This window comes from Trachurus japonicus, chromosome 22 (assembly GCF_045865225.1).
Source record: "Trachurus japonicus isolate A0001 chromosome 22, Traja_1.0".
Taxonomy (NCBI): Eukaryota; Metazoa; Chordata; class Actinopteri; order Carangiformes; family Carangidae; genus Trachurus; species Trachurus japonicus.
In genome coordinates this window covers 17,519,093-17,545,947 of record NC_140928.1, presented here as the reverse complement: position 1 = coordinate 17,545,947, position 26,855 = coordinate 17,519,093, and the positions used below count along the sequence as shown (strand labels likewise).

The 26,855-nt window shown below is 42.0% G+C and overlaps 1 protein-coding gene across 2 annotated transcripts; it reads left to right on the top strand.

The window, feature by feature from the left end:
• The first annotated feature begins 8,000 nt into the window (after positions 1-8,000).
• On the top strand, positions 8,001-26,855 carry slc35f4 (solute carrier family 35 member F4). 2 transcript variants are annotated; one of them, XM_085767796.1, is made up of 7 exons: positions 8,001-9,598; positions 21,942-22,242; positions 23,353-23,572; positions 23,682-23,807; positions 24,204-24,396; positions 25,424-25,513; positions 26,099-26,855. In XM_085767796.1, the coding sequence occupies exons 1-7, from the start codon at positions 9,232-9,234 to the stop codon at positions 26,338-26,340; spliced, it is 1,539 nt and encodes a 512-aa protein (XP_085623922.1). In that variant the 5' UTR covers positions 8,001-9,231; the 3' UTR covers positions 26,341-26,855. The 2 variants fall into 2 exon arrangements, with proteins under 2 accessions (XP_085623922.1, XP_085623923.1); XM_085767797.1 differs by lacking the exon at positions 8,001-9,598 and adding an exon at positions 18,215-18,357 and having other exon boundaries at positions 26,099-26,473.

Below are 26,855 nucleotides of genomic sequence, written 5' to 3'. Positions count from 1 at the left end.
ACTTCTCAAGTGATGATAGTGTTACCTTGTGAGGGACTGAGTCAGTCGGCAATGAGGAAATGCAGAAATAGGAAAAGAATCTTTATAGTAGACAGCAGCTATTTAGAAGTCCTGAATGGCTGTAGTGGGATTTTTTGTCGGTGAGCACCAGTTTTAATTGGACGGAGTAAATGACTGTTGTGTCCATTTAGGGGCAGTTATCTGATTCCCTGAAATTAAAACATATAGCATAAATAGAAAACAGAAGAAAATGTCATCTACATGAGATATATCAGAATTTCATTCTACAAATAGCCTATCTATACCACTGCAAGAGAGTGTAGTTGGGAGGAGCATCAGATGGGTCCCTCTGCAACATACATCCTGAACATATTCTGTGAAAATAAGTGAAATCAACATTATTATCAATTCTGCATCCCAAATCCCTCTGCACAAGCTGAGACATTTTCCCTCTGTATCGGTGCCCTCTATGTCTGCTGTCTGCAGCATCTTAGTAGCGACTGTGCCTCTGGGAACCTGATCTGTAATTAGCAAGTTGACCAGAGGGTGGCACTCTGGTAACAGCTGTAAAATGATGGAAAACAACATAATTTGTTGTAAGAGCAAGGCTGGATAAATATGGTGCCAACAGATACTCACTTTGTGGCACCAGGATAAGAGACACTTTCACAATGGTTAATTTTCAAAAATGTGATTTTGAAATGTCAAAATTCTTCAATATATTTCAGCTTTAATTAGTTCCTAATGGACCTAATTAATCCAAAGAAAGCTTATGTTAAACATTGGCTTTTCTGCCTCTGTGTCATAATTTCTATTGTGTAATATCTGCATTTACAAGACATCATACATATTATATGAATTTAAGCACCAGTGGTAGAATGAGGTTAGCTAGGCTCTTTTAGTGCTATGTATTATACACACACACTCATGCAGAGTAACCTGCAGGATATAAATGATCTTCATATATAATGTTGTCATACAGTAATAACAAAAAGTCTCTGGTGCTTGAGTAAGCTATTATTCATTAAGGTTAATGTGATGACACATGGTAATGGCTGCATTTACTCAGAGTCCACTTAAAAGTTTAATGTTGACATGTTCGTGTTAAATGAGAACTGGAGAGAGAACAAGCTGAATAAGAGATTCTAGCTGCGTTTACAATCAATCAATGTTCACATCATATTCATTTTGAATTTCTAACATTACAGTATATGCGTTCCAGATTTTTTTTTGTAAGATTTGTAGTACATCTCCCAAATAGTAAGTTCCTCTTTCACTGAGAGGTTGGTGCACAGGTTAGTGAGTTTGTTTACACGGGGACTGATTGTGCAGTCTTGTTACTTTTGATGAAACACTGCACACAGCCGAAACAAATGATCAATCACCAATAACCCCATCGCTCCAGCCTTTATTGGTTAGTGGCTGACTGCACAGCAGGTGCTTGGGACCATTTCCTTTTTAAGAAAACCCCTTAGGAGCTATCAGCAGGGATTGATTCTCTATAAACTACTCTCTGCTGAGACAGTGACCATGAGAGAGAGTGAGTGTGACCCTGTGCCTACAACACTGATTAAGTAAATCATTAAATGAAATTGTAAATAGTACATTTAATTACTGTGAAATAAAATTTTACCACTCTTGTGTCTACTATGTGGTAAATATGAAGTTACTGCTTACAGCCTGTTAGCGTACACGAAATGAAAACAGGGACGGTATCAGCCCACTGAAAGCCTTTAACATCATATTTACTGTACGGATTTGAGAGTGTTATCAGTCTTCTTATTTCACTCTGTTAAACTATTTCCTTAACGCGTTGTGTGGCACCAGAAATACCACAGAATTATTTAATGTGAGTGTGAAAGCACATGAGCTGAGAATGAACTACTGTACCATAACAGCCTCATTTGTGTCACTTGAGAGCATATTGCCTATTAAGGCAAAAAGGTCTGCAACAGTCAGACCTTCACTCTAGCTGTTTGCTGCTAAAACACTGTTTTGTGTCATTATTTAGGTGGTGTTTGCTGACTAGCACTTCCTGACAACACTTATTCCCTTGTTCGGTCGCTCTGTGTGTGTGTAAGGAACCATAAAGAAGTTGAACCACAGTTTAATGAATGAAAGTGGACTCACAGTGATGCCTGGAGCTGCTGGGAAAAAAGATAATTTGGAGCAATACAGGTTCTGAGCCACTTGGCCGTGTGCTCTGCTCTGCCACACGTGTCAACCACCTCACCCTGGGCACCAGCCACAAGAGACAACCACTGGAACAATGGCAGCCCCCCACACTATTCTTCATTAAAGGACAAATGACAATGACTGGTACAGACGACTCTGTGGAGAATTTCCAACTCTCTTAATAGATCTCCCAGTCAATACACATCTCGACCTTGAATTCCCAGTGTCAGCGTGCCGCTCTTGCATCAGAGTTCAACAGAATTGACCCTCCTGGCTGATACCATCCACCCCATCCCCATCCTCTATTAGATCATACTTAATGAGCTGTGAGGAGAGTAGCTTTAGGCTGGGGGTTCAGTGGGACCATTAATCAGCCTGCGGAGCAGATGAGAGACCATTTCTACCATCAATGGTAACTGAGTCGATGAAGGTGCAGTCCACTGTTAGCACCACAAAATCAAAAGCTAACCATCCATTGGCAAGACAGTGAGGTCAGCCGTGGTTCAATGAGTGCTGCGTATTGGATTGAGGTTTAAGTCCTGATTGATTGTCAGTCGCGTTACGGCTTATCTGTTTCCAGAGCTGGTGTCCCACTGACCCTGATTGTATACGATCTAGGAACCTGGATCTTCCTATGCAGAGATGTTCATGGCTGCTTGAACAACTTTGGTGGTGACCTTATGTTTTCCTTTAGTGCAACCATGAAGTTGCTAGTTGTCTATTTATTTCAATAATTTTCTTTATGACCAAATACCAACCAATCTAATGACATTCCCACCAGGGTCCGCTTTAATACTAATTTGTAAATGTTGGCAAAGTAACACGAATTAAAGACAATGAAAATGATATCAGATGTCAAACATTATCTCAGGACTGTAGTTAGAAGTAGGAAAGGCAATAAGTTTAGCTTTTTTATTATTATTATTGAATAGTGTTGCCAAAATGGAAGTAGAGCTTAAGGATCATCATATCATCATATATCAATCTACAGATCAATTATATTCCATTTATAACTTTTGTTTCATCATGTTGTAAAAAACAAACGAAAAAACATCAACCTCTTGTCCCAAAATGCATCGCTAAACATCTTATTATCTTATAACAAAGCCAACTTGATGAGTTATGACATATCCATGAGCATTAAACATAACAGCCTCATCAGAGTGGTGCCAGATTTTTTGTCATATGTCAAAATAGCTCAGCAGAAACGTGTAGTATGTCCAACCACATCAGTCTCCCAGTAGTGAAATGGACCAGAAATATCTCCAGATTAAATTTGTTGAACAGAATTTGTTACAATAAACATCCTGGAGTGATTTAAATTCATAGCGGGAGACAGCGAGACAGCGAGACAGACCTTTGGCTAATATCGATGTGAACATTACTCACAATCCAATCTGGTCAGTCAGGCTAAATGTTCGTCCCCGCTGTTGTCATCCAGCCTTTACCTCAACCCCCCCTTTCACTAAAGGTCTAATCCGTCATCCTGACTGCAGCGAGGAGGGATGGAGCACGTGGAAGAGCTACGCAGAGGGATTTAACTTTGTTACCTCCAGGGGCCATAAATTTCCAGCAGAGGCCTCCCAGAGGCTGCAGGTGAGATCAAGCCAAACCGGCCCCGGGGTGCCGCGCCTGTGTCCACCTTCATGAAATGAGAACAGAAACACTGTGCATCATTTTAAAATGATTACACACATGATGTTGCATGACAGATACAGGGGCATATGAAGCTACTGTTTTTCAGACTGTAGCATATCTCAGTGATAAATTATGTCATCACAAAATAAAATGTACATTTTCTCAACTTCTTCTTGATAAACAATCTGCCTTAATGGACTGAAACTCTTTCAAGCATTTTATTTGCCTTTCTGCCTTGTTAATTCTGAACTGCTCTCTAGTTTCTTTATCTTCATCTCACAGACAACATCTCCAAATATACAGTATCTAAACAGACTCTTGAATTTTTGAAGTCTCTCTCACAGGCGTGGATATACATCAATAATACAGAAACATATTGTGTAAGTATGAATATGTAAAACATTACAAACTATTAAAACTAAACTATTTAAACAGCAATCCATCAAGTATTCAATATACATATTCCTTATTGACAGCCTCCTACTGATGGGATGGAGACTCCTACTGTAATATTAAAAGTAATTTGGTTTAGTACATTGATCGTTTCTTTAACCATATTGTCTGAGGTCAAAGGTTAAGTGTCTTTTCATGTACAAGCCACATGTTTAAGTTATGTTGTAGGCTATATGATTTCCATTTTGCTGACAGCGTCACCTGTCAGGCAACATTATATCATGTTCTCTACAACCTGACCACCTATGGAGAAAAGCGGATACCTAGACTGTTGCTTATGAAATTTTCATGTGCAAAAACATATCTGGTTCAATGATGATGATGTATGTGATACTGAGGATAATTGCCAGCTGGGTATTCAACTCCTGTGCAATAGAAAGAACACAGCCTACCACAGTGGAAATAAGGAACTATATAACACTGCAAATTCAGAACTCAGATCAGCCATCAGGAAAACAAAAACACAGTATGGGAAATACTTCTGGAAAAAAAATTATCAGCAATAAGTCCCCCCCATTTCAACAAATTCTACACCCGTTTTTGATGGTGTGAGTCCAGCTACACTGTTTCACTGTGCAGAACAACTCGCTCCACCGTTCACCAAGCTGTTCAACTCCATGCTCCGTCACTGTACTGTTCTGGACTCTATTATCATCCCCGTGACAAAATCCAATAAAACCATCTACCACCCCATCACCCTAACATCCATAGTTATGAAAAAAAAATGTCAACGCATCATCCTCTCCCCACCTGAAATAACTCACCTCCCTCCTGCTGGACACTCACCACTTTGCCCAAATAGATCAGTCGAGGATGCAGTCAACCTGGCCCTCCACAGCTCACTCCAGCACCTGGACACACCCAACACCTACACCCGCACCCTCTTCATGGATTTTAGTTCTGCCTTCAACACCATAGACCCGGTCAAACTCTTCAATAAAATGCTGGACATATGCTATATCTCAGGACAACCCATCACAATCACAGACTCTTACAAATTCCTGGGCACTCACATCAGCAACACACTGAAATGGGGCAATAACACCAGTCACATAATCAAAAAGGCCAACCAAAGGCTATTCCACCTCAGGCAACTCAAGAAATTTAAAGTAAAACAAATCTGCTCCTCCAGTTCTACACAGCTCTCCTTAAAAGTATCCTCACATCATCCATCACAGTTTGGTACGGTAGTCTGGACAGTCATACACGCAGTAAACTCCAACGCATCATTAAAAAAGCATCACTAATTACAGGCATCCCCCTCCCATCATCTGACTCATTTTACCATAAACGCACAAAAGCACATAAGATCATTTCTGATCCATCACACCCAGCTAACCACCTGTTCCAACTGCTATATCCACATCGACAAAAACAACCTGGTTCAAAAACAGCTTTTTCCCACTGCCATTAGGTCACTAAATTCTACTCACCTCTACTACCTTTGTCTATGTTGAATGTCTGCATGTAATGTTGATGTAGCTACTGTCTGTCTCTTGCCAACACAGAACTATGTGCTGTAATATTATGCTCTTCCGTCCAAAAGCAAATTCTGCCGACTTGTTGTGCAGTCCTTACTGTAATAAATGAATCTGAATGATGTTCAGGACATGTGACAGTGATGACACGCAGCACTTTAAGTCTGTAGTGTTACTGCACATATACAGTGTTTAACTACCTCTCTATAAAAACATGTTCAAAGAGGCATGAAACATGGCTGGGCGGCAAATTGGCATGACAGAGAGGCTTTGCTCTGTGGATCGTCTATTTTTAAAAATGCGGTCTGGTCATTGTATATTTTATTTATATGTGGAATGGCAAAGAGAGCAAGCAGACTTGTTCGCCAATTGCCTCCTCGAGGCGAATCAACTTTTGTTGCTGAAGAGAGGAGGAGGAGGAGGAGGAGGAGGAAATCCTATAGGCCTTTCAATGCTGTGTGATACTTCACAAGCAGGTGACTGTGTTTTTCTTTGCATGGAGACAACAAAGAAAGGTCATATCAGGCTTCAAGGGACATTATGATATTTAATCTTGAGCACAGCCACAATAGATAAAGAGAGAAAGCAAGATTAACACTCTGTTGTTGGCAAGCGTATGGCCTCTATTGTAAGAGGACAAATATCACATTTTTCTCCGGCATGATCACACATTCATTGCCTAAAAATGTGATTATTCATACTGTAAATCAGCTCTAATAGGATTATTTCTTCTTCATTGTTCTCACTTTCCTCTCTCTCTGTAATTAAAGCCATACATTACCTCAGAGACCTGCTGATCAAAGTTATTAAATATTTACCAAGCTTTTAAACCTGACCTTTGCAGGCCAACGCACCATGAAGACACAGTAGCGCTCGCTATATTCAAATGACAACCCCTTCTTCTGCCGAACAGGCCTCTTTCTCTCTCTCTCTCTCTCTCTCTCTCTCTCCGCTGCACGAGCCAGGTTATCTTTAGTGCACATTGAATATTTATACAGCAGGTGGCAGGGGAGCCGGTCACTGATCTGTAAGGTGACTTGCTGGGCCTCGATGGGGGGTGCTGGTGCGCTGGGGTTGGACTGGGATGAAGTCACATGGGACATATTGTCTCCTCTGTGTCCTTCTATTCCACTTAGGCAGAGGATTGTGTTTTATGGTTGGATGCCTACCACGAGCACCGAAGACAAGAGTCAACGAGCAATTACAGTCAGGCAGTTATGGTCAAACTCATCTGATTAATCCCCTAACACTCACTTACTACACAGAATAAGCAGAAAATCTCTTGTCATGCCACAGGTAAAACAAACAACAACAACAACAAAAACAGCGAAAAGAAATGTTTAGGGATCTGATGAATAATTGGCATTTTCAAATGAGGCCCTTTGAATTATTCTTCTGAAGCAGAAGAAGAAAAAGAGGCAAAGATGAGACAATTGTCATGCACAGAGCATTCCTGTCTGGGGATACTCTGAATGCTAATCATGTTGTCTGAGATTGAAGCCAAACTCATTCCATCCACACCGCTGGGGGACAATTAGGCATGATATTAAATAGGATGCGAGGATTTTTCCTTCATGATAGTTTTCAAGATATTGCTCAGAGGATGACACTTAAACGCACTACAATACAATACAGTAAATGTGTATTTAAAGCCAGAACTTACAATGACACAGCTCATGCATAAATTGCTTTCTTAATGTGGCTACAGAGACTTTTAATGAGCCCTCTGCTGTCAGAGAGCAATTTTCTCATGCTAAACTCTTTTTTAATGCACTGCATCTGATGGAAAATTATAACTTTGACGAGTACCTCAGACATGACAGAGAGCAACCAACACATTATCTTCTAGTGTTGTGCTGTTTACATTTTCTATTGCTATGAACTACTGTACACAGGACTGTAAAGCAGCACAACAAAAGTAAGAAGAGAAGAAAAGTTTCTCTGGAGTGTAGCTGCGCAGGCTTGTAAGACAGGGTCCAATAATAAATTAGCAATTCTCAAAAGGCGTGGAGAAACTTTCTGGGCATTGGCATTTCATTGTTGTAGCCACAAAGCTGTCCCTGAACTGAATGTGTGAGATAAGTGCTTTGGAGCACAAACAAACTGAAACAAAAGAACATGAGGTGGAGATTGGTTTAGTAAGTAAGAGAGGGGGAGGAAGCACTTCTGGCGTCCAAGGGCATCATAAACCCCAGCATGTGTCTGCACAACAATGCCAACAGGGGCGCAAATTCTCCACACACTGGGAATCGATTTAACACAGAGAGTGGAGGACTTGGAAAGAGGCGTATCGGGGAGACACTGCAATACTGCATCTTGTGTTATTGGATTTGGAGCCCAGTTTTCTGGTTTTCTTTTTTTTTTTTTCCGCAGCAACTGCAAGCTGGGGGATCCAGTCGAGGCGAGCTTACCCGAGCCAGCACAAGAACCTGCAGCCAGCTGAGGAAAAGAGATTGTTCTGGGTTTTACCTTTAGAATAAAATTCATGTCGTTATAAGTGCTTGAAAATAATAATAAAAAAAATAAATAAAAAAACCTTATATGGTATGCCATAAAGTAATGTGCTCCAACTTCATAATCTGTAACTTATTATACTCAAAGGAAAACAGTGCTGAAAATAGAAGTAACACTTGTGGCCCACATTCAGATGTAGAAGGGAGTGTGAACCAGTGCATGAGAGAAACCTGTGTTTCTCAAAGAGCACAATACATATTTTATTGTGAACAACAAATGGAGGCATCACTAAGAGGTCCAGCATGAGTCCACAGATATCAGAGCACGAGAATGGACACTGAAAATACTGTCTTAAAGAGTGTTTTTTTGAGTGCTTCACTTCACTGGGCTATTTCTGAATGAAAGGTTAACACTTATTTCATCCCTGCAGGTAGTCAGTCGTGTTTGGTTTTTCTGTCCTCAGAATAGACATAGACATGCACAGTGTTGTTTTTATTTTTGGACATATTATGTTTCATTGATTGTGAAAGGAAATAAAAGTAGGACTACCTCAGAGAGAAGCTTATTTTAGATAAAGGAACTTCACTTCAAAAGGAATCAAATATCAAGATCTAATTCGAATATTACAGGAATATCACAGTGAAGGTCACTTTAAAGTCAAAGGACCTCAGAGTGTTCAGCATTGTTATTGGAAAACAATCAATCAAGAAAACTACTTGGCTGCATCAGTAAAAACAAAGGGGGTAAAAAATAGCATCAGGTGACTCATTATTAATTAAAAACCCACAGAGGAATTAATATCATAAATAGGTATTAACAGAACCCACATGTGTTGCCAAATGCAATGCTTTAAGGGGCTTGTGTTTATGATGTTGGCTCCTCTGCTGCTCCCCACAGCCAACTCTCTATTTGATTGAATACTGATAAGAAGCATGTGGTAGTAGTGACACGCCCCCTAGTGTCTCACGTCTGCCAGGTTACTGGAGTTTGATAACCTTGCTCTGCGTCTGGGAGCATCACTGAAGGAATGTGAATGAGGATTTGGATGTCCGCCTCCTGCCTGCTAATTGTTGATGCAGCCCCGAGGGTCTCGCATGGTGCCGATGATCAGGGCTCGTCCCCGGTCTCTTCTCATCTCTGCCCGCTCGGACCTAACATGATGATGAGCACCGAGAGTGTTTTGGAGAGTGGAGACCAGCCTTGCATCCAGCTGGAGCCCCTGAAGAACACACACTTGCCGGGCAAGACGACACCGACCGGTGGCGGCAGCGGCAGCAGCGGCGTCTTAATGGACGGCAGCCCCCCCAAAGTGACAGCCAACGGGGTGCACGACATCGAGGACCGGATTCTGAGGATCACCGGCTACTACGGCTACAACCCGGGATACTCCAGTCACAGAAGTGAGTGAAAAGATGCAAAGAAAAACAAAGTGGGCTGGTGGGTAGGGATCATGAGTGGGTGCGACAGGGACACGCATTTCTGTGGCAGGTGCGAGATCGCGTGAATTAAAGAGACCACAATTTAACGAGATTATGATGAGAAACGTGTGCATGAAGGGATTTACTGATAAGGAAAACAGAGACGCTGTTAATACGGCGCCACTGGTGTGTCGAGGAATAATGCACGAATCTTCCTCCCTTGCAAATTAGTTTTCATTTTTCATTTTAATTAAGCTATTGGAAGAAAAAAAAAAAAAAAATCCGCCAATGCAAATTCAGCTAACCGGGTTTTAATTATGGGCCATTATGGAGCAGCATGATGTCAATCAATGTCCCTATCAGCTGGGGGCTGGAGGGTTGCACTGGCCTACCCATCTCTGACACACACACACACACACACACACACACACACACACACACACACACACACACACACACACACACACACACACACACACACACACACACACACACACACTCAGAGCGAGAAAGAGAGAGAATATTAAACAAATCTCACACTATCAAGCAATGCAATTACATGGCAAAATATTATGCTGCCATTTCAAATTCAATTTCAGAGTTAATTATTTAAACTGTGGCCTAATGTTGTCCAGATCAAACACATATGGATGAAACTCTGCAAACAGTCATTTACATGGCAGCGTCGTTCTGGATTCCAAATTAAAACAACCAATTTCCCAGATGACAAATAGAGCAGCTGCTCCCATGATGCATGTGGACGCTGCCATCTATTTCCTGAGATTCCTGAGATATGGCCGTGGCTTCAGCACGTTAAGCTTCTCTGTAATTTTCACATGTCAATGTGGTTGTGATTGGTAGAGCAATGCTCTGAATTTTGCTGACACCAAGACAACGGCAATGATCGGAGGATAGAGCTGATGATGCACTTTATATGAGGAGGTGATCTTTACAATCTTGCCCTCCAGGTCTTTCACAGTGTGGTCAATGCCAGTGGGACTATAACTGACAAAAAGAGCAACCATTGCACCGCTGTGCAGTGTGCACGCAGCTTTATGGAAATGAAGCAAGGTGTGCAGAGCAGGATTTTACGGGGTTTGCAGCAGCAGGGCAGCTACAGACCCTCACCTCTGTGTTACGTAAGTGACCATGCAGGTTTCACTGAGGGTGGGAAATAACTGGCACTTTTGTTATATAAAGTGAAAACTGCCATCGATATCTCACCTATCACCTCACATGAATTTGACTTGTCACGCAAACTCCCTAACATCTCCCCCTGGCTCTTACATAAAAGCCTGACTACAAATTCATGACTTAGAAATACATGACGAAGAGTGAACTGTTCTTTCAATGTTATGACAGCCATCTCCTGAATTTTGCACTGAACCTTGGCACTCTGTGACTTAATACATTACTCTGAGAAACCTGTTTTAAATCTCAAAGGAAATGAGTGAGTATGCAGATAGGGCCTCATTCAATCAAGAACAGTTCCAGCTGAGTCCCTGTTGGATGAGCTGAAAGGACCTCAGTGGATTTTTAAGATTGAGGCCAAGGAAGAGGAAATGAGTCTGTCTCTCATTAACTGCCTCCTGTTTATTAGGACTGACAGTTGCAGTAGATTAACCATGAATGCAATCAGATTTCATTTGAGAATACATCTATTTGTCCAGAGGAATCTATGGAAAGAATACCTGATTTACAAGAGACGTCCAAAACTTTAAACTGAAACAGAATAATGAAAGAAAAAAAATTAACAATTGTAGGAAAGTACTGAAAGTGAAAATTTGACAAACTAAACTGCCTTCTGTCAACTTTATGTAACATGAACACAGAGGCCAGTTGAAATCATCTACCAGAAAAAAGGCACCATCCTTTCTACTAGTTTAAGGTGATGAGATGATTTTTTTTTCTTATTCACTGAGGCCAAGATACAGTCTGTGAATATCAGTACTTTATAAAAAAAATTATAATAAAAACAAACAAACAAATAATCCACTTTTTTAACACTTGAAATGAGAAGATTTGCTGCTTTTCATTGTCCTATAACACAATAAACAGAATATATGTTGTGGATTGTTGGTCAGACAAATAAGCACATTTCCTGTTTTTATAGGCGCCAACATTCAATGTAAATTCATAGACTTGAAGACTTATTGATTAAGCTTAATGGTAATTGGCCGGCTAATCGATAGTGGAAGTAATCGTTAGTGGGGGCCCAGGTTCTTAATATGCTGGCCTCTATCTGTCCCGTCTCCATGCCTGCTGTAGCTAGAGAGAGGGAAATGAAAGATGTGGTGTTGTCTGTGATGTAATTTCAGTTATAAGGAGCAGGTGTGGATTGTAATAGCACTGATACCAAACCCATATAATCCAGTGTATCTGCGAGTGGAGGGTTATTTGATTTGAGAGACATTTCCCCTGCCTCTGATAAAATACACCATCTGTAGCCCCGCATTTCTCCATCTATCCACCGGCTGATTTCCTCTGCCAGAGTCAACAGAAGGTACTCCAGCGATTAAACTTGATGTTGCTCTTACTGCCAGTCTGCAGGCCCGTCTTCCTCTTGCATGTTTCTAATTCTTAGAAATACAAATGTGAAACGTCACTTTCTCAACAGTTCTCTCACTGCCTGCGAGCATAACACTTAGTTTTATTAGTTTTGTTTACACTATTGTCAACTTTGTGCTGGGAATCACGTGGCCCTCAAGCTGGTGAGTATCATTTTCCATAAAGGGTGACAAAGACAAAGGAGCACGTAAATAGAACATAGGCTCATCCTGCCAAGCCTATGGGGTAATGATATATTTAGTAAGATCCTGTTGCCAGTTTGTTGTTATTGCCTCTTGCCATCTGTGTGGAATAAGAAAATGCCTCTGAGGGGGACTTTGGACTACATTTGGTGACAGGGTGTAAGATGTGATACATGTTGTACAGTTATGATATGTACAGTGTACATGCAGGGACAAGGCAAGAAGGTAAAAGCCGTTCTAAATAAGGAAGGTACAGTACCTCCTGTTGCACCACTTGTAAATAAGAGCATAATTACGGTGTGCACAAGAGAAAAACTAAAGTGGAATTGACTTTAAATCAGAAAAAGAAAAGTAACAGCACCCGTTTGGCTCCTGCTACACCAGGCAACAATGGTGTGTGCAGTAAAAAGCTTTCTCAGCATCTCCCGGAAAGCCATTACAATAATTTGCTAGAAAAGGGCAAGTCTGTATAGTGTTGGCATGCTCCTATACAGGAGGAATGACAGGTACTTGTTGTGGTGTTCCCACTCAGCGCCTTGCCTGTGTTGTTCACCGCTGGCCTCACAGCAAGACAACCGCACAAATTATGAAGGAACAGGCATAACAGCAAACGTGTGGAGTGATAGAGAAGATAAACAAGCTGTTGAACCCATTCATGCTTGTACTGATTGTTTTCACTCTGTAATGTTGGAAATCATTTGCAGCCGGTGTTAACAGCAGGTGAATCTTCACTTTCTTCCTCAAGGTCACTCTGTGCGCACATACACTTATTTTGGACTGTCCCGTTCCCATGCCTGTTCACTCTGTGCTATTTATAACCAACCCACCATCGAATGGGATATGAGCTTTGCTTGAATGACTCCTGCAGTGCTGTGACTCTTACATGCTCCTGGGAATGAGTAGAAACACCCTACATCTAATGGGTAAAATCTTTCTCCCCAGGAGTTAAAAAAAACCTGCTGTTTTCATGCCACAGTGATGCCAGCCGTGCATTATAGTGCTGTGTGTTGGTTTTATAAATATTTTGGCCGAAGCAATTTTCCTCGTAGCTAAGACTTTCTGGGAAAAGTAATATTACATAATATAAGAGCACAACATGTGTAAGCAACAACTATGCCAACAGTCTAATCAGAAGCCTAACACTGCCCCCGTGTGGTCTATTAATCCAACAACAACAATAAAGTGACCTTCCACATCCTCCACTGAAATGTCAGGCAGTAATAAACATGAGTACTTACTACTTAGTATAATTACTACTTCCATGTATAAATTATAATGGAGAGACTAATACACTTTATTTCACATTTTATTGTGTCAGCGCGGGTTTGTGATGTTCCAGTTTAGTGCCTAAAGAAATTGCTCAGCTTGAACCCACCCCATTAGTTTAAAAAAAACATAATATCCAATATACACCCATGGGAAAGTCAAAGAGGTTTTAAAATATCAAGGGCATTTTTGCTAAATGAAGTTGCATTTAATCAAACTGTCATAAATTGGCACACGTATCACTCTAACGCGGAAGTGCTGGTTGGTCTCTGGGTGAAGAACGAAGCTGCCATCTCCCATAAATGAAGAAATGGTTAAGAAATACAGCATCTATTACTTAGAAAGGCACTGGGGGCTTCCTGACAGGCTGATCTACTGTAGCTGCTATTTCCAATATTGTTCCTGTCACCTGCAGACCTCAGTGTGAACAGTTTTCATCAGCACCACTTTCTACAGGAGACACAAGCCACATAAAACTGTTTACAGCGACACACTGTGGAGTTTTGTTAATGCTTCAACAGCTAAACCATCAATAAAAATTGCATTCACTGATATTGGAGGTAAGATCTTTAGTAGCGAGACCTCATCTCATCAAACTGGGGCTATACACATAACAAGACACCACTAAGGATGGGAGTGGTAACTGTCTTATGTAGAAACATTTATCATCATGTCCCCTGTCTATGCACCTGGAATGCAATCCATCATATTCACCACTAGGTGTCCTCATCTTCCAATGTTCCAGCTACTTGGAGTTTGGTTGATGCATTGAAGAGATCCAGTGAATGGATTCACAACTTCCAACCAGAACTTCATTCAGAGACGGCCTAGGCCCCATTTCTGCAACACTCAGCGTCCTTCAGCCCTCTTCTTTGCTCCTGCTCGTTGTCGAGATGTGATGAGATGAGGAATAGAGACGCGCTAAGACAAAGAGCCTTGTACCGTACACTGAGGAGCATGTGTTAATCTAAATGACAAAAGAGCTTGAATGGGTTTGGAGCATCAGTGTGCACAGGAGACCCTCTGTTGCTATGGAGGTAAACAGGAAGGACACTGTATCATTTTGTGCTTTGATCTGTGATGCAACTGCACCATTGTGCTAATATAGCTACACTATACAATTTCCAGTTTATTAGGTACACCTAGCTAGGTTATACAAGGTTGTGATGTTTGGGTTTCATTCAAACTGCTTTAGGGAGGTGTTGGTGGATTATTTTGGAGTTGTAGTTTATGGTTCACAGTGTTGGATATAATAGCCCACTGTTGGCCTGTGGAAGTAGTTTAAGGATAGAAAATGTAATTGAAAATGAGTGCTGTATACTCTCCTCCTCCTTGGATGGATGTGGAAAAGTGAATCTATCCTGCCAATTGAACTGCAGCTTGAAGCTAAACTTAGATACCTAAAAACAGCACAAAGACAGAATAGAGGCAGAAATAATCTCCTGAGAACCTTGGTCCAATATTTGAGATTGAACTGTGGCCTCCTGATGCACCCGTGGTCCAGGTATTTCTCTTAATCTGATAGTGATTAGCATCCCAGGCTCTGCTGACTGGGCTGTTTCTCAGTCCCCTCCCTGTCTAGCTGTTGGCTCCACTCATCAGCAAAGCTATTTTTAAGTTTAACCCTCCTTGTCTCGGTGGATCCATACCCCCAGCTCATCCCCTGCTTACTCCTGACCAAACAGTCTCAGCCACGCTCGCCTCACACACTTAATGCACCAACATTTTAAACAAGACCAGACCTCGTGACATCACTTAATGCATTTGCATTAGGGTCGCGCTCATTCTATTGCATTGGGTGATGAAATTAAGTATACCATGGTGTTGTCCTAAAACAAATGTTGCTATTTCAAAGTGTCAGGCCAATATTGAATTATGCATTCAAACAAATAAATCACCATGCTGTTATAGGGATGAGGCTCTGCAGTTTCCCACTGTAACAAACAGCCCAACCAGAACTCTGCTGTTTTCTGCTCCCTCTCTCTCAGCCTGAAGAATGCACAGACAAATACTCTGATCTGCTATTCTCTCTATACAAGTGCCAGATCTTTGGTGATGAGCACTAGAGACAGACGAGAAGGGAGGGGCTCAGAGTGATACTGATATAATGACAGAGATCCTGGAGCAAGTGTGACTGCACAACAGTGCTAATTTAGTAATAATATAACTCACCACCACCTTAAACAAAAGGCCACTGCACTATTACTGCGTTGCATGTTTACTTTTAGTGCTTTCTCTTTCACAGGTCATAGTGCTGCTGTTCCTGGCTGGGCTAGTATTGATTTTACTGGTGAGAGCGTGAACACTGCATAGCATAGGTTATATTAAGATTGTATTACAGGCTGGGAGGCCTCATGTGTCTGACCGCACACTGATATGTCATTGATGTAAAGGCCCAAGCAACATTTAGCTCCATTAAATCTTATGGTGGATAAACCACAGCTCAAGATAGAAGGGTAGGAGGGCTTTCCTTGAGATGGAAACATCAGAGGCCGACTCAAGTGACACGAGGGTTTCCCATGACTGTGCAACAATGATGTAAAACTGTTGAAAACTCTTTTTAAAATAGCAGCATCACAATGTAAATATTTTATAGAGAAATGCACCATTCATAGCTTAAATCGAGCCCAGTGAATTAAGTGCCTACAGTGGGTATGTCAGCATTAGAAATAGCATCACTATGGAGCAAAGCTTGGTTTAATGATTTGTGCTTTCTTTGATATCACGTTGGTGAGAAGATGTCAACAGAATGCATTATGGGATGTGCACAAGCCATTGGAGGCAGTGTGATGCCTCAGGCCATTCTATGCTGGGAAACATTTGTTCTTGGCTTTTTTGTGAATGTAAATTTGAAACATGCAACCTACCTAAACATTATTATAGACCAACTACACCCCTATCTGTGGCCTCTCTCTCAGCATTTCAAGGGATGGTCTGAGGAACAAGAGAATGAGTTCAAGCTGTTGACTTGACCTCCAAATCCCCAAGCATCTAGACAGCATGTCATGGTCTGATCCATGTAGGATCTACCCCTCAACTCACAGGACCTAAAAGATCTGATGCTAATATCTCTTTGCCAAATATCATAGGACACCTTCAGGACTATTGTGATCCAGATTAGGGCTGATTTAGTAACAAAGTCCTAGTTGCAACTCTGATTTTTTGAGAGCGTCTTCAAAGAGTGTTTTCTGCCAAATCTAACTCTAAAACCCTTTTGCATAAGATGTTGGTGGTGAACTGTAATGTTTTGAGGGGGAACCATGTTCTGCTGGCTATAGTTTAAACTTTTCCACCGAGGGCTACTTTGACAAAATGAAAAGGAGTGAGAGTCAGTGTAACCTGCTCTATATTCTAAGGAGTCTTCTCCTTTTTTGTCTTCCTCAGATAAATTAGTTTGAGTAAATAACACGGGGTGGTTAAGATAATTTGGATGAATTCTTGATTCAAAGTTGTAAATGCTGTTGTTAAGTTTTCAGTAAAGTACCAACACTGGTTCAGAATAAGTACGGTAATGTATTCCTTTTAACATTTGGACCATTATCTCCTACATGCAATCTGTGTGCAATATGGCTTCATCTGCGTAGCGTATCATAGTGGAGGTGTGCAGACATGCAGTAGTGGTGTGAGGATTGTGTGGGTAGAGAGGGTTTCTTTATCTCTCCTCTAAATACTGAGGGCACTAAAATTACCTCAGTGAGCAACAGAATTAACATCTATGAAGTTGTCATGTATTCATGTGTAGCGTGGGTGCAACGGTTTTTGTCGTTTTCGGAGCACAATTGATTAATATTGCAGTGGTGAAGCCAACAGTAGAGAGCTCTACTAATAATCTGACTCTCAAGGAGTAGTGAAGAGCAGGAGATGAGCCAAGAGGAGAGAGAGAGAGTCACTGGCAGACAGAGGACAAGAGTGGATAGAGAGAGACAAGGAGGGAAGCAGTGAGGAGAGCCTGGTCAGGTAGAAAGGGGAGGGGAGGAGGATGGAGGAAAGGAGGGGGCAGCAGCTAACGCAGCATAATTAGCCTGGGCTGCTTGGTTACCTTCCAAACAAAGCTGCTGATTTGTGGAGCAAAGGAAGAGGAGGGGAAAAGCTGGTGAGACAGACAGAAAAGAGGAGTAGGAGGAGGATAGAGAGAGATGAGGGGAGTGATTGCGCCATGCCACACACACTTGAAGCTCAGTCTCCCTTGGAGACAGTGGCACTGCTGGATCACGGCATGACAGTGAGACAGTAGAGTCTCCACTTCACTGCACTTTCACTGAGCTTTCTCCACTGAGCTGTGTCACTATCCAGACTGAGAGAGAGAGAGAGAGAGAGTTCCAGTGAGGGCTCGGGGCTGGAGAGGAGAGGAAACGGAGAGTCAGGACTGGAGTGCTGGAAGAAGACAGAGAAGAAGAGTTGACAGAGATCTGGGAGGAGGGGGGCGACCAAGAGCGTGAAGAAGAAGCGGAGGAGTCAGGAGTCTGAGGATGCACAGAGCTAGCAGGAGGAGCTGCTGAGCGTGCAGGCAGCAGCCCAGGCACATTTACACACACACACACACACACACACACACACACACACACACACACACACACACACACACACACACAAACACACACCACACACGCTTCCCAGGGAAGGACAGTGTGTTGTGCCCCCAGTGGAGGATGAAGAAGCACTCAGCCCGAGTGGCTCCTCTCAGCTCGTACAGCACTCAGGTCCTGACCTGCCCCATCTCTGAAGGTAAACTTAAAGAACCAAAGGCCCAGCATGGCATTTATACTAAACTGTACATGTGTGTGTGTGTGTGTGTGTGTGTTGTATGTTTGTGTGTGTGTGTTTCTGGCTGCTTAAAACCATGAGCTACTTTTACTCTGATGACGTTGTTTCCATGTGCAAGTGTGAGCACAGGTATTTGTTAGAAATATTAGTGTGACGTTGATGTTAACTACTTTAGTTTGTGGTGTGTTGCATCAACTTTGAAAAAGAAGCAAAGGCCAGCTGTTGAACGGTGTCTTCTCAACTTTACTTTAACTCCAGTTTTGCTTTGGGATGGTGCAGAAACACATTAGTATCATTTCAGCTTCCTGCTGGGCTGGCATGGCTGAGAAGCTAAATGTGTCAACAGGAAGTGTAGTTGTAGCAGGAGCATATGTTTGGTTGTTTCTGGCTGCCCTGTGTGGCCCAGCACTGATGTTAAAAAAAAAAAACAAACAAGCCCAGCTCAGCTGCTTTCACATCTGTTCATTCCTCATCACTTAAAGCCTCCACTTCATCTAAACCCTCACCTCACCCCCCGACACACACACCTTTACTTTTGTAACAGAGATTAGAGGGAGATGCCACGAATCACCCTTTCATCAGTATCATCAGAACCATTGCACATGGTCTGACCTAATTTAGGTAAAGGCTTCATGCTGTTTGACCTGTAGTAAGCCTGCCTAGCACTGCAGATGTGACTGTGAGCTTCAGATTGGATTCAGCAGGACTCCATCCATCAATGTCAGTGGCGTGTGGCGTCAGTGGTGAGGATAAAACACAGAATGGATTTAAATGTGAGGTTTGAGCAGCGTGCTGCGTCACACAGAGAGGATAAGCGCTGTTAATGGGTGCAAGTAGTGAAGGATACTTTGCAGCACTGTGTGGTAATGCAATGGTATAATGTTAATGCTCTGAAACCACCTTGAAACTATGTTGAGCTAACTCCCTATTAAAGCTATGGAAATATACATTTCAGTTAGTCTAGATGTATTGCATTTATTATTGTTATAGCACTAATAACATGGCTATGCTGTTGCTTCACATTTGGGTAGATACTATAAGCAGTTATAGTTCATATTTAGCTGTATATGTGGAGAGCCTATATTTAAACTTTTTTGATGAAAACACATCTGAAACAAATATGATTACTACCTATCAAAAGAAACATCCCTGATTCTCCTTTGTAAGTTTCTGTTTACCAGTATTGTTAATGAGCAATAACAATGAGCAATAACACTGTCTGTTGTGAGCACACAGTTTGGCCTGAAAAGCCGTTTTCTTGAGGCAGGAGAATGGTTGAGTTATAATATTACTGCATCTTGGCACCAGATCAGCCTGTAGTGGCTTTCACTTGAGTACAGACGAGCCGGTATCCAACACTAAAAGGTTTAGGTTTTGTCAGTGATGTGAAACAAAAACCGTCTCTCTCGCTCGGTGGATGAGGAAAAAGCAGACATGAAGACAAAAAGAATAAAAGAGCAGCTTCTCTCTTCCAGTAATATCAGATCTCACTTTTCCAGTTAGAAACCACCGAGCTCATTAGGTTGATTAAGAATCCTTGCTGTGACAGAATGTAATTAGACCAAATCCCTCGATGAGCCCGTACAAACGAATTGGTATCGGTGTTAAACATTTTGCTTTCACCACATACTGTAGCTCTGCTCCCATGTATTCTAAGGTGAAACATTTTACCTGGAAGATTTCTGAGGTGATATTCACTAATGGACTGAGCTGTAAAAGAGTATGATGTGATGTGTGGGAGTCATCACCCGCTATGCTGAAGGCTTTCATCTCTGCATAGTTTGAAATGTGATATATTTTTGGGCTCGTGCCTCAAACATTAGTGCAAGTGGGAAATTTTAGTTCTGCAGTGTGGGCAGACCCAAAACCAGTATACTGCACTGACGCAGTGTTGGAAACTAATCACATTTACTCAAGTATGGTACTTTAGTAGCTACTTTTGTAAGAAACTTGTTCTTTACTTTAGTGTTTTCATTTATGCTCTTTTATCTTTCAACTCCAACAGCTCAATAACATACTCTTTGCTCCACTATATTGTATGAAATCAATTAAATTAGTTTACATAAAACATATTGTGTTGAGTGTAAAAGTACATTGCATTGTATTTGGGTTTGAAGCCCAAAGTATATCACAAATATGAGAAAAAGAAAAATCCTCAATAAATATAAATCTTAGTCAAAAATGTATTTCCTCAAAACCTTTTATCTACTACTACTAAACTATATGATAGCTAAGTAGTTGGAAATCCACCCCAACCAGCTGCAACATTAAAATGCTACTGTATACATCAATCATAGGTGCCAGTTTTCTGCAGAAACATTGAGCCATATCACTTTTGTCACTGTATGTCATTACATTGGGCATTTTAACATTGTGGTTTTAGTCTGTTTACTCAAGTTAAAACTTTGACTCCTTCCTCCACCACCGCACTGTCACACATATTTACCTCTCCAGGGGTATCACAGTTACAGCCAACACTTTACTCTAAAACACTTCCTGGGTGCCAGCAGTGATCTCATGTATTCATTAGGTTTATCAAATATGTTTGGCAGGACTCTCCAGTGACAGTCCCTGACTTACAATGTGAAAGATTGGTGGCATTTTCCTCTGCCAATTAACAGGGAAGTTGTAGTTGCATCTCATCTCACTACTACCAGGCGCCGTCACGCTGTCTTTTCTTACCTTCTTCTGGATTACTATTTACTTAGTGGGGGCACAACTCACTCCCATGATACATTTCAGTGATGTTACCTCCTTGGTCTTTGGTTAACAACCTGCTGAGGTCAAAAGACTAACAGATACAATAATGAGCACTCCTGAGATGTATCCACTGCTGTAAAGAGGGACATACAAGATCCAGTGCTCACAGGGCTCCAGTATCTGTAGCCATGGTGGAAATGGCAGAGCGTCACATGCTGAGCAGGCAAAGAGAGCACAGGGAGGAAACAGCCAGCACATGTCATCTTTTATTCCTGCCCTGGTGTAAATTGATCTCACTGTTGAAAGGTAAAGAACGGATCTTAGCTCACTCCGGAAATACTCTCACACACAGCACCTCTCTTATACTACTGCACGGTTAACACATCTTATCTATCTATCTATCTATCTATCTATCTATCTATCTATCTATCTATCTATCTATCTATCTATCTATCTATCTATCTATCTATCTATCTATCTATCTATCTATCTATCTATCTATCTATCTATCGTGTTGATCATCTATTTGACGTGTCTTTCTTTAGCAACAAAGCTATTTCTGAGATGCCGACACGTTTTAAACAAAGCTTTGCCTCATGCATTAGTGCCTCCACAGCAAACTGTGGTAGTCATCACAAAGGACGGCTGATCAATAAATGTCTATGAGCAAGACCGCAGCATGGCAGTCTTACTGTGGGCTACATTTAAGCGTATACATAGTACTACAAAGATTTTTTTACAACACATTGTTTTATATTTGTGGTGCCTATTAAAGTTTGTACAGGACGTGGGATCCATGTGCAGAGAAACTACATGACCTTTTTACTCCTGTTGTCTCTCATCAGGAGAGGATGGTTCGGAGTCTCACGCTGAGACACCGGGCAGTGAGACCAGCGGAGAGAGCCGATCCTACGAAGGCTGCACCAACACAGTGCTAAAGGTGCTGGGTGGTCTTCTGGTGGTGCTGTGTGTGTCGTCCTCCTGGGTGGGCACCACTCAGGTGGTGAAGCTGACCTTCCAGTCGTTCTCCTGTCCTTTCTTCATCTCCTGGTTCAGCAGCAACTGGAACATCCTCTTCTTCCCTATTTACTACTCTGGGCATGTGGTCACCACACGGGATAAGCAGACCCCCATCCAGAAATTCAGGTAATGTACCTACAAAATCAAATTGTAATTCAACAAAATAGGAAAAATGTAATACGTAATACTTGACATGGGTTTTTTCTACTGAAATACGCTGGAATTAAGTCACTAAAAGTCAGACACCAAAATAAAGGGAAATTATGTGATAGTTATGTTGAAGTTTAGCCAAATAAAGTACAGTTCATCAGAGAGGAAACACAATTCATCAATATGATTCCCACTTCACAGTTTTTCTCCATTGGTTTGGCTCATTTCCTGAAACAGAAATGACATTCTCAACACTCTAAGATCATTTGGCAAAACAGTCTTAACAGTTCAGCACAACACCATAGCTCACTTGCAAAAGCTCACATCTCTCCCAAAACAGTTCACTCATGTGTCAAAACTAAATTCCTTTCTCATATAAATAGTCAGTGCCCCCAAAATGCATCATCCCTTTGGCGTTGTTTAAGCACTGCAAGTCAAAATGTTGAGATGTTTTGTCACTATGGCAGAGAACCATTGAAATATCCCTCATGTCCACCTCTCAGTCTTAGCCCAGTCCTTCATTGACAATGGTTACTGTACTGTTCTTGACTAATTTTGACAATTTGACAAAAAACAGACTATTGTGCATGTGATGACTTGTACAATGAAATGATGCTGACATGTTTTGGAGAGAACAACCATTAGACTGAGAAATCTATTCACTTGGAAATTGTGCTAACTGCAGGCTATCTGTACTTAATCATTTGTAAAGAGTTAGGGTTATATATTTGCAATTTGATGAAATGAATGAGAAATTCAATTCTGTTGTGAACAAGTGGTTTGGAGGTTTGTCCATGTTATTTTGAAAATGTAATTTCTGTTTCAAGAAATGAGCCAAACCAATGGAGAAAAACTGTAACACAAGTAGTATAAGATCAAGTCTGGTACCAGTTGATCATTAAAGCTTCATTAGTGGCCCCCGCAGAGGCCCGGCTGCTCTTTTACGCTCAGCTGTAACAAAATGAAACCACCTGACTGTCCATGAGGAACCAGGCAACCAAGCAACCAACATTTCCATCCTCAAACAAAACAAACAAAAGAGGAAGAACCCAGGTGACATGACTTCCTGTGTGATCTCTCCATCAGGGAGTGCAGCAGGCTCTTTGGGGAGGAAGGGATGACTCTCAAGCTTTTTGTAAAGAGGACAGCACCCTTCTCCATCCTGTGGACACTGACCAACTACCTGTACCTCCTGGCTTTGAAGAAACTCACCGCCACTGACGTGTCTGCCCTCTACTGCTGCCACAAGGCCTTCGTCTTTCTCCTGTCCTGGATCGTCCTCAAGGATCGCTTCATGGGCGTTCGGGTCCGTATGAAAACACCCACAATGCAACTTACAGTATCCTGTTGAGGACAGTTTATCACTCCTCTGAGAGGAACTGTCACTGATGCCTTTTTTTAATCTTCACCTGCAGATTGTGGCTGCCATAATGGCTATCACAGGTATCGTCATGATGGCCTATGCAGATGGTTTCCATGGTGATTCCTTTGTGGGTGTGGCATTGGCTGTGGGTTCAGCCTCAACATCCGCTCTATACAAGGTCAGACTGCTCAGCGTATCACAGTTTGAAGTCCCAGCATTGGCCTTTAAGTAAATGTACATACTTGAGGAAACAAAAGAAAACAAAAGAAAAATTCCAAGGCACTCTCTTAACTATAAAATGCCTTTATTAAATTATGGCATGGTCAAAATAACAATTAAAAACTCTGACGCGTTTCGGCGTCTAGCCTTCATCAGGGAGTTTTTTTGACATGCCATAATTTAATAAAGGCATTTTATAGTTAAGAGAGTGCCTTGGAATTTTTCTTTTGTTTCCTCACATCATTGATCCCTTTCCAAAGAGCACCTCTTTTTAAACAACGAGTCCACGAAGTGCTCCTTTGTTTGAACATTTTTTGAAATTTACATACTTGACTGTTGCCTCCTCTCCATCCAGGTGTTGTTCAAGATGTTCCTAGGCAGTGCCAACCTTGGAGAGGTGGCTCACTTCCTTTCCACCATGGGCTTCTTCAACCTCATCTTCATCTCCTGTGTGCCCCTCATCCTCTACTTCACCAAGGTGGAGCACTGGGGCTCGCTGTCCTCACTGCCCTGGGGATACATGTGTGGCCTGGCAGGACTGTGGCTGGGTGAGAGTGCACATACATCCAGAGGGAGTGTGTTGACCATGGTTTCTACTGTGTGTTTCCATAAACAAAGCATATGAATTAATTTTACGGCTGCAACAGCTGTTTTCATTATTGATTTAGTTATTAGGTTAAAGCAGAAGTAAGCAATCCGGTCGTTTTGGCTAATGCTGCGTTCCAGGCAGGCTTTTGAAACCATAAATTACAGCTTCAAGTCACGACTTACGACTTTGTAGCGTTCCAGGCAACCCACTCGTGTTTTTCCGACCTGTTTTACCTGTGAAAGTCACTATAACGGCCACTCGTAACTTCCGACCCGTGAACTCGTACCAGATCGAACTGGTACGACTTCACAGGTCGGAAAAACACGAGTTACGGGTTGCCTTGAACGCACCATAACGTCTTGTCAGCCGATGGAGTTAGCAGCCCCCGCCCTCGTCATGGATTGGTCTTCGTCCCTATGTCACCACATTCAGGCGCATCCCTTGGCTGCACACACAGCCCTGCATGCCGTTCTCTCTCCTCATTGGATAAAAACTGTAGGATACAAGAAAAGTTTTCTCCTCGGCTCAGAGCAGAGCAGAGTGATTGAGAGACCCGTGTTTCGGTCCAAACACTCTATGTAAGTGATTGCTGTCGGAAGATAGAACTATTCAAGACTTATATTAACACAAAAATATTGCTTACTTCTGCTTTAATAAGTTAGCCAGTCATTTTTTTATATTCAAGTGCTATGTGGTGTGTGGTTGTAAAGTTGGGTTCTCAAATAAAAATTCCACATAGTTTACATCCATTTGCACTTGCAAGCTACTTTCCATGATATACTTCTCGTACAGTAAGTGATTGCTATGTGGTTTGTCATGTGTTTCTGCCACATTATTGTGCATCTGAAAATGCATAACTCAACATGATAGAACTCTATAGAAAATTGAGAAGCTGGCTTATTTGTAGTACACAGTCTGCCTGACAAGCAAAACCCAAAGATATTTAGTTTACTCATAAATATACATTTGTTTCATGTCCCCTACAGTGTTCAACATCTTGGTCCATGTTGGTGTGGTGCTGACCTACCCAATTCTCATCTCTATAGGGACGCTGCTCAGTGTCCCGGGCAATGCAGGTAGGGTTTCTTACTGTAATACGTATTGAGTATTACCTCCAATTGGCTGATTGTTTCTACTTGATAATTATGGTGGAAATTAAAATGATTATGAAATGAGAGCAAGTGGCCACACGTCCTGTGGTTTTGTACTGTGAGGTCAGCACTGATGGCCACTAAGGCAAACAGATTACACAGCAAGCCTGCCTCTCTCATCCTGGAAACCCAATCATCAATGTGCTTCAACAGACCCTGCAACTATTCTCTCGCTGAGGGAGGATCAGGTTGCCAAGGCGACACTAAATGCCAGCAGACAAGTTCTTTTCTTTAACCACGATGGACTGTATGAAGGACAGTGGGTTACGCCAACTTGTCCCAGGGCTCCAGACCGCAAAAACACAAGAGGATGAAGTGGATCGCTTGTGCTGATTATAAGCCGCATTTGCCGCACTCATCCCCTACAGCCGCAGTGTCCTGTGGTTTATCTTACTTTATGTAATTAATCTCAATTTGTTTTTGTTTCCCTCCTCCCTTCCTCCTCACCCTCTCTCCTTGTGCTGCTCTCCGGCTCCCTCTCTTGTTCCTGTCTTTCTTTACCTGCTGTAGCCGTGGATGTTTTGAAACACGAGGTGATCTTCAGTGTGGTGCGTCTGGCAGCCACCTGCATCATCTGCCTGGGTTTCTTGCTGCTGCTGCTGCCAGAAGAGTGGGACTCGGTCACGCTGCGTTTCCTGGCCAATATTGCAGACAAGAAGTCAGAGGAACACGGCGAGGAACTCACAGAGTCCAGCGTCCACACCCGAAGCCGCAGTCGAGCAAACGGCACCGTCTCCATCCCCTTGGCGTGACGTGGCAGTAGTCCTGAAGCCCTGTGTGCTCATGTTTCTCCGTTGCCCACCAGGAGGTGTGGCAGGATGTCAGTCCACATGGACTCACTATCAGGAAGACAGGAAGTATTGTCTTAACCTTTAAACTTCACTCTGGAGGTGCATCTCTGTCTCCGTCACTTCACGGCAGTAGGGCGGAAGAGAACATTAATGGATTTTGCTCATTGAAAGAGTGGAAAGTGTTATTTACTTTCGTGAAATACTTGCCACGCTCAGTCCCATTCCTCGCACGCACCCAAACCAGGAGCTGACTATCCAACCCCTGACCTGCTCCGCAGACTGTATTCTGTGAATATAAATATTGGCAGGGCCAGTTAGGCTCAAACTTATATGTAGTTATGATATTTATTTATAGCTGTATCAATAAGAGTATTCATTTTAAGCCTTATTGAATAGGATTATATACAAGAATGACAATTATATTATGCGTAATGTACAGGCTCTTTTGGTTTTATAATAAAAGACTAAAAAACCTC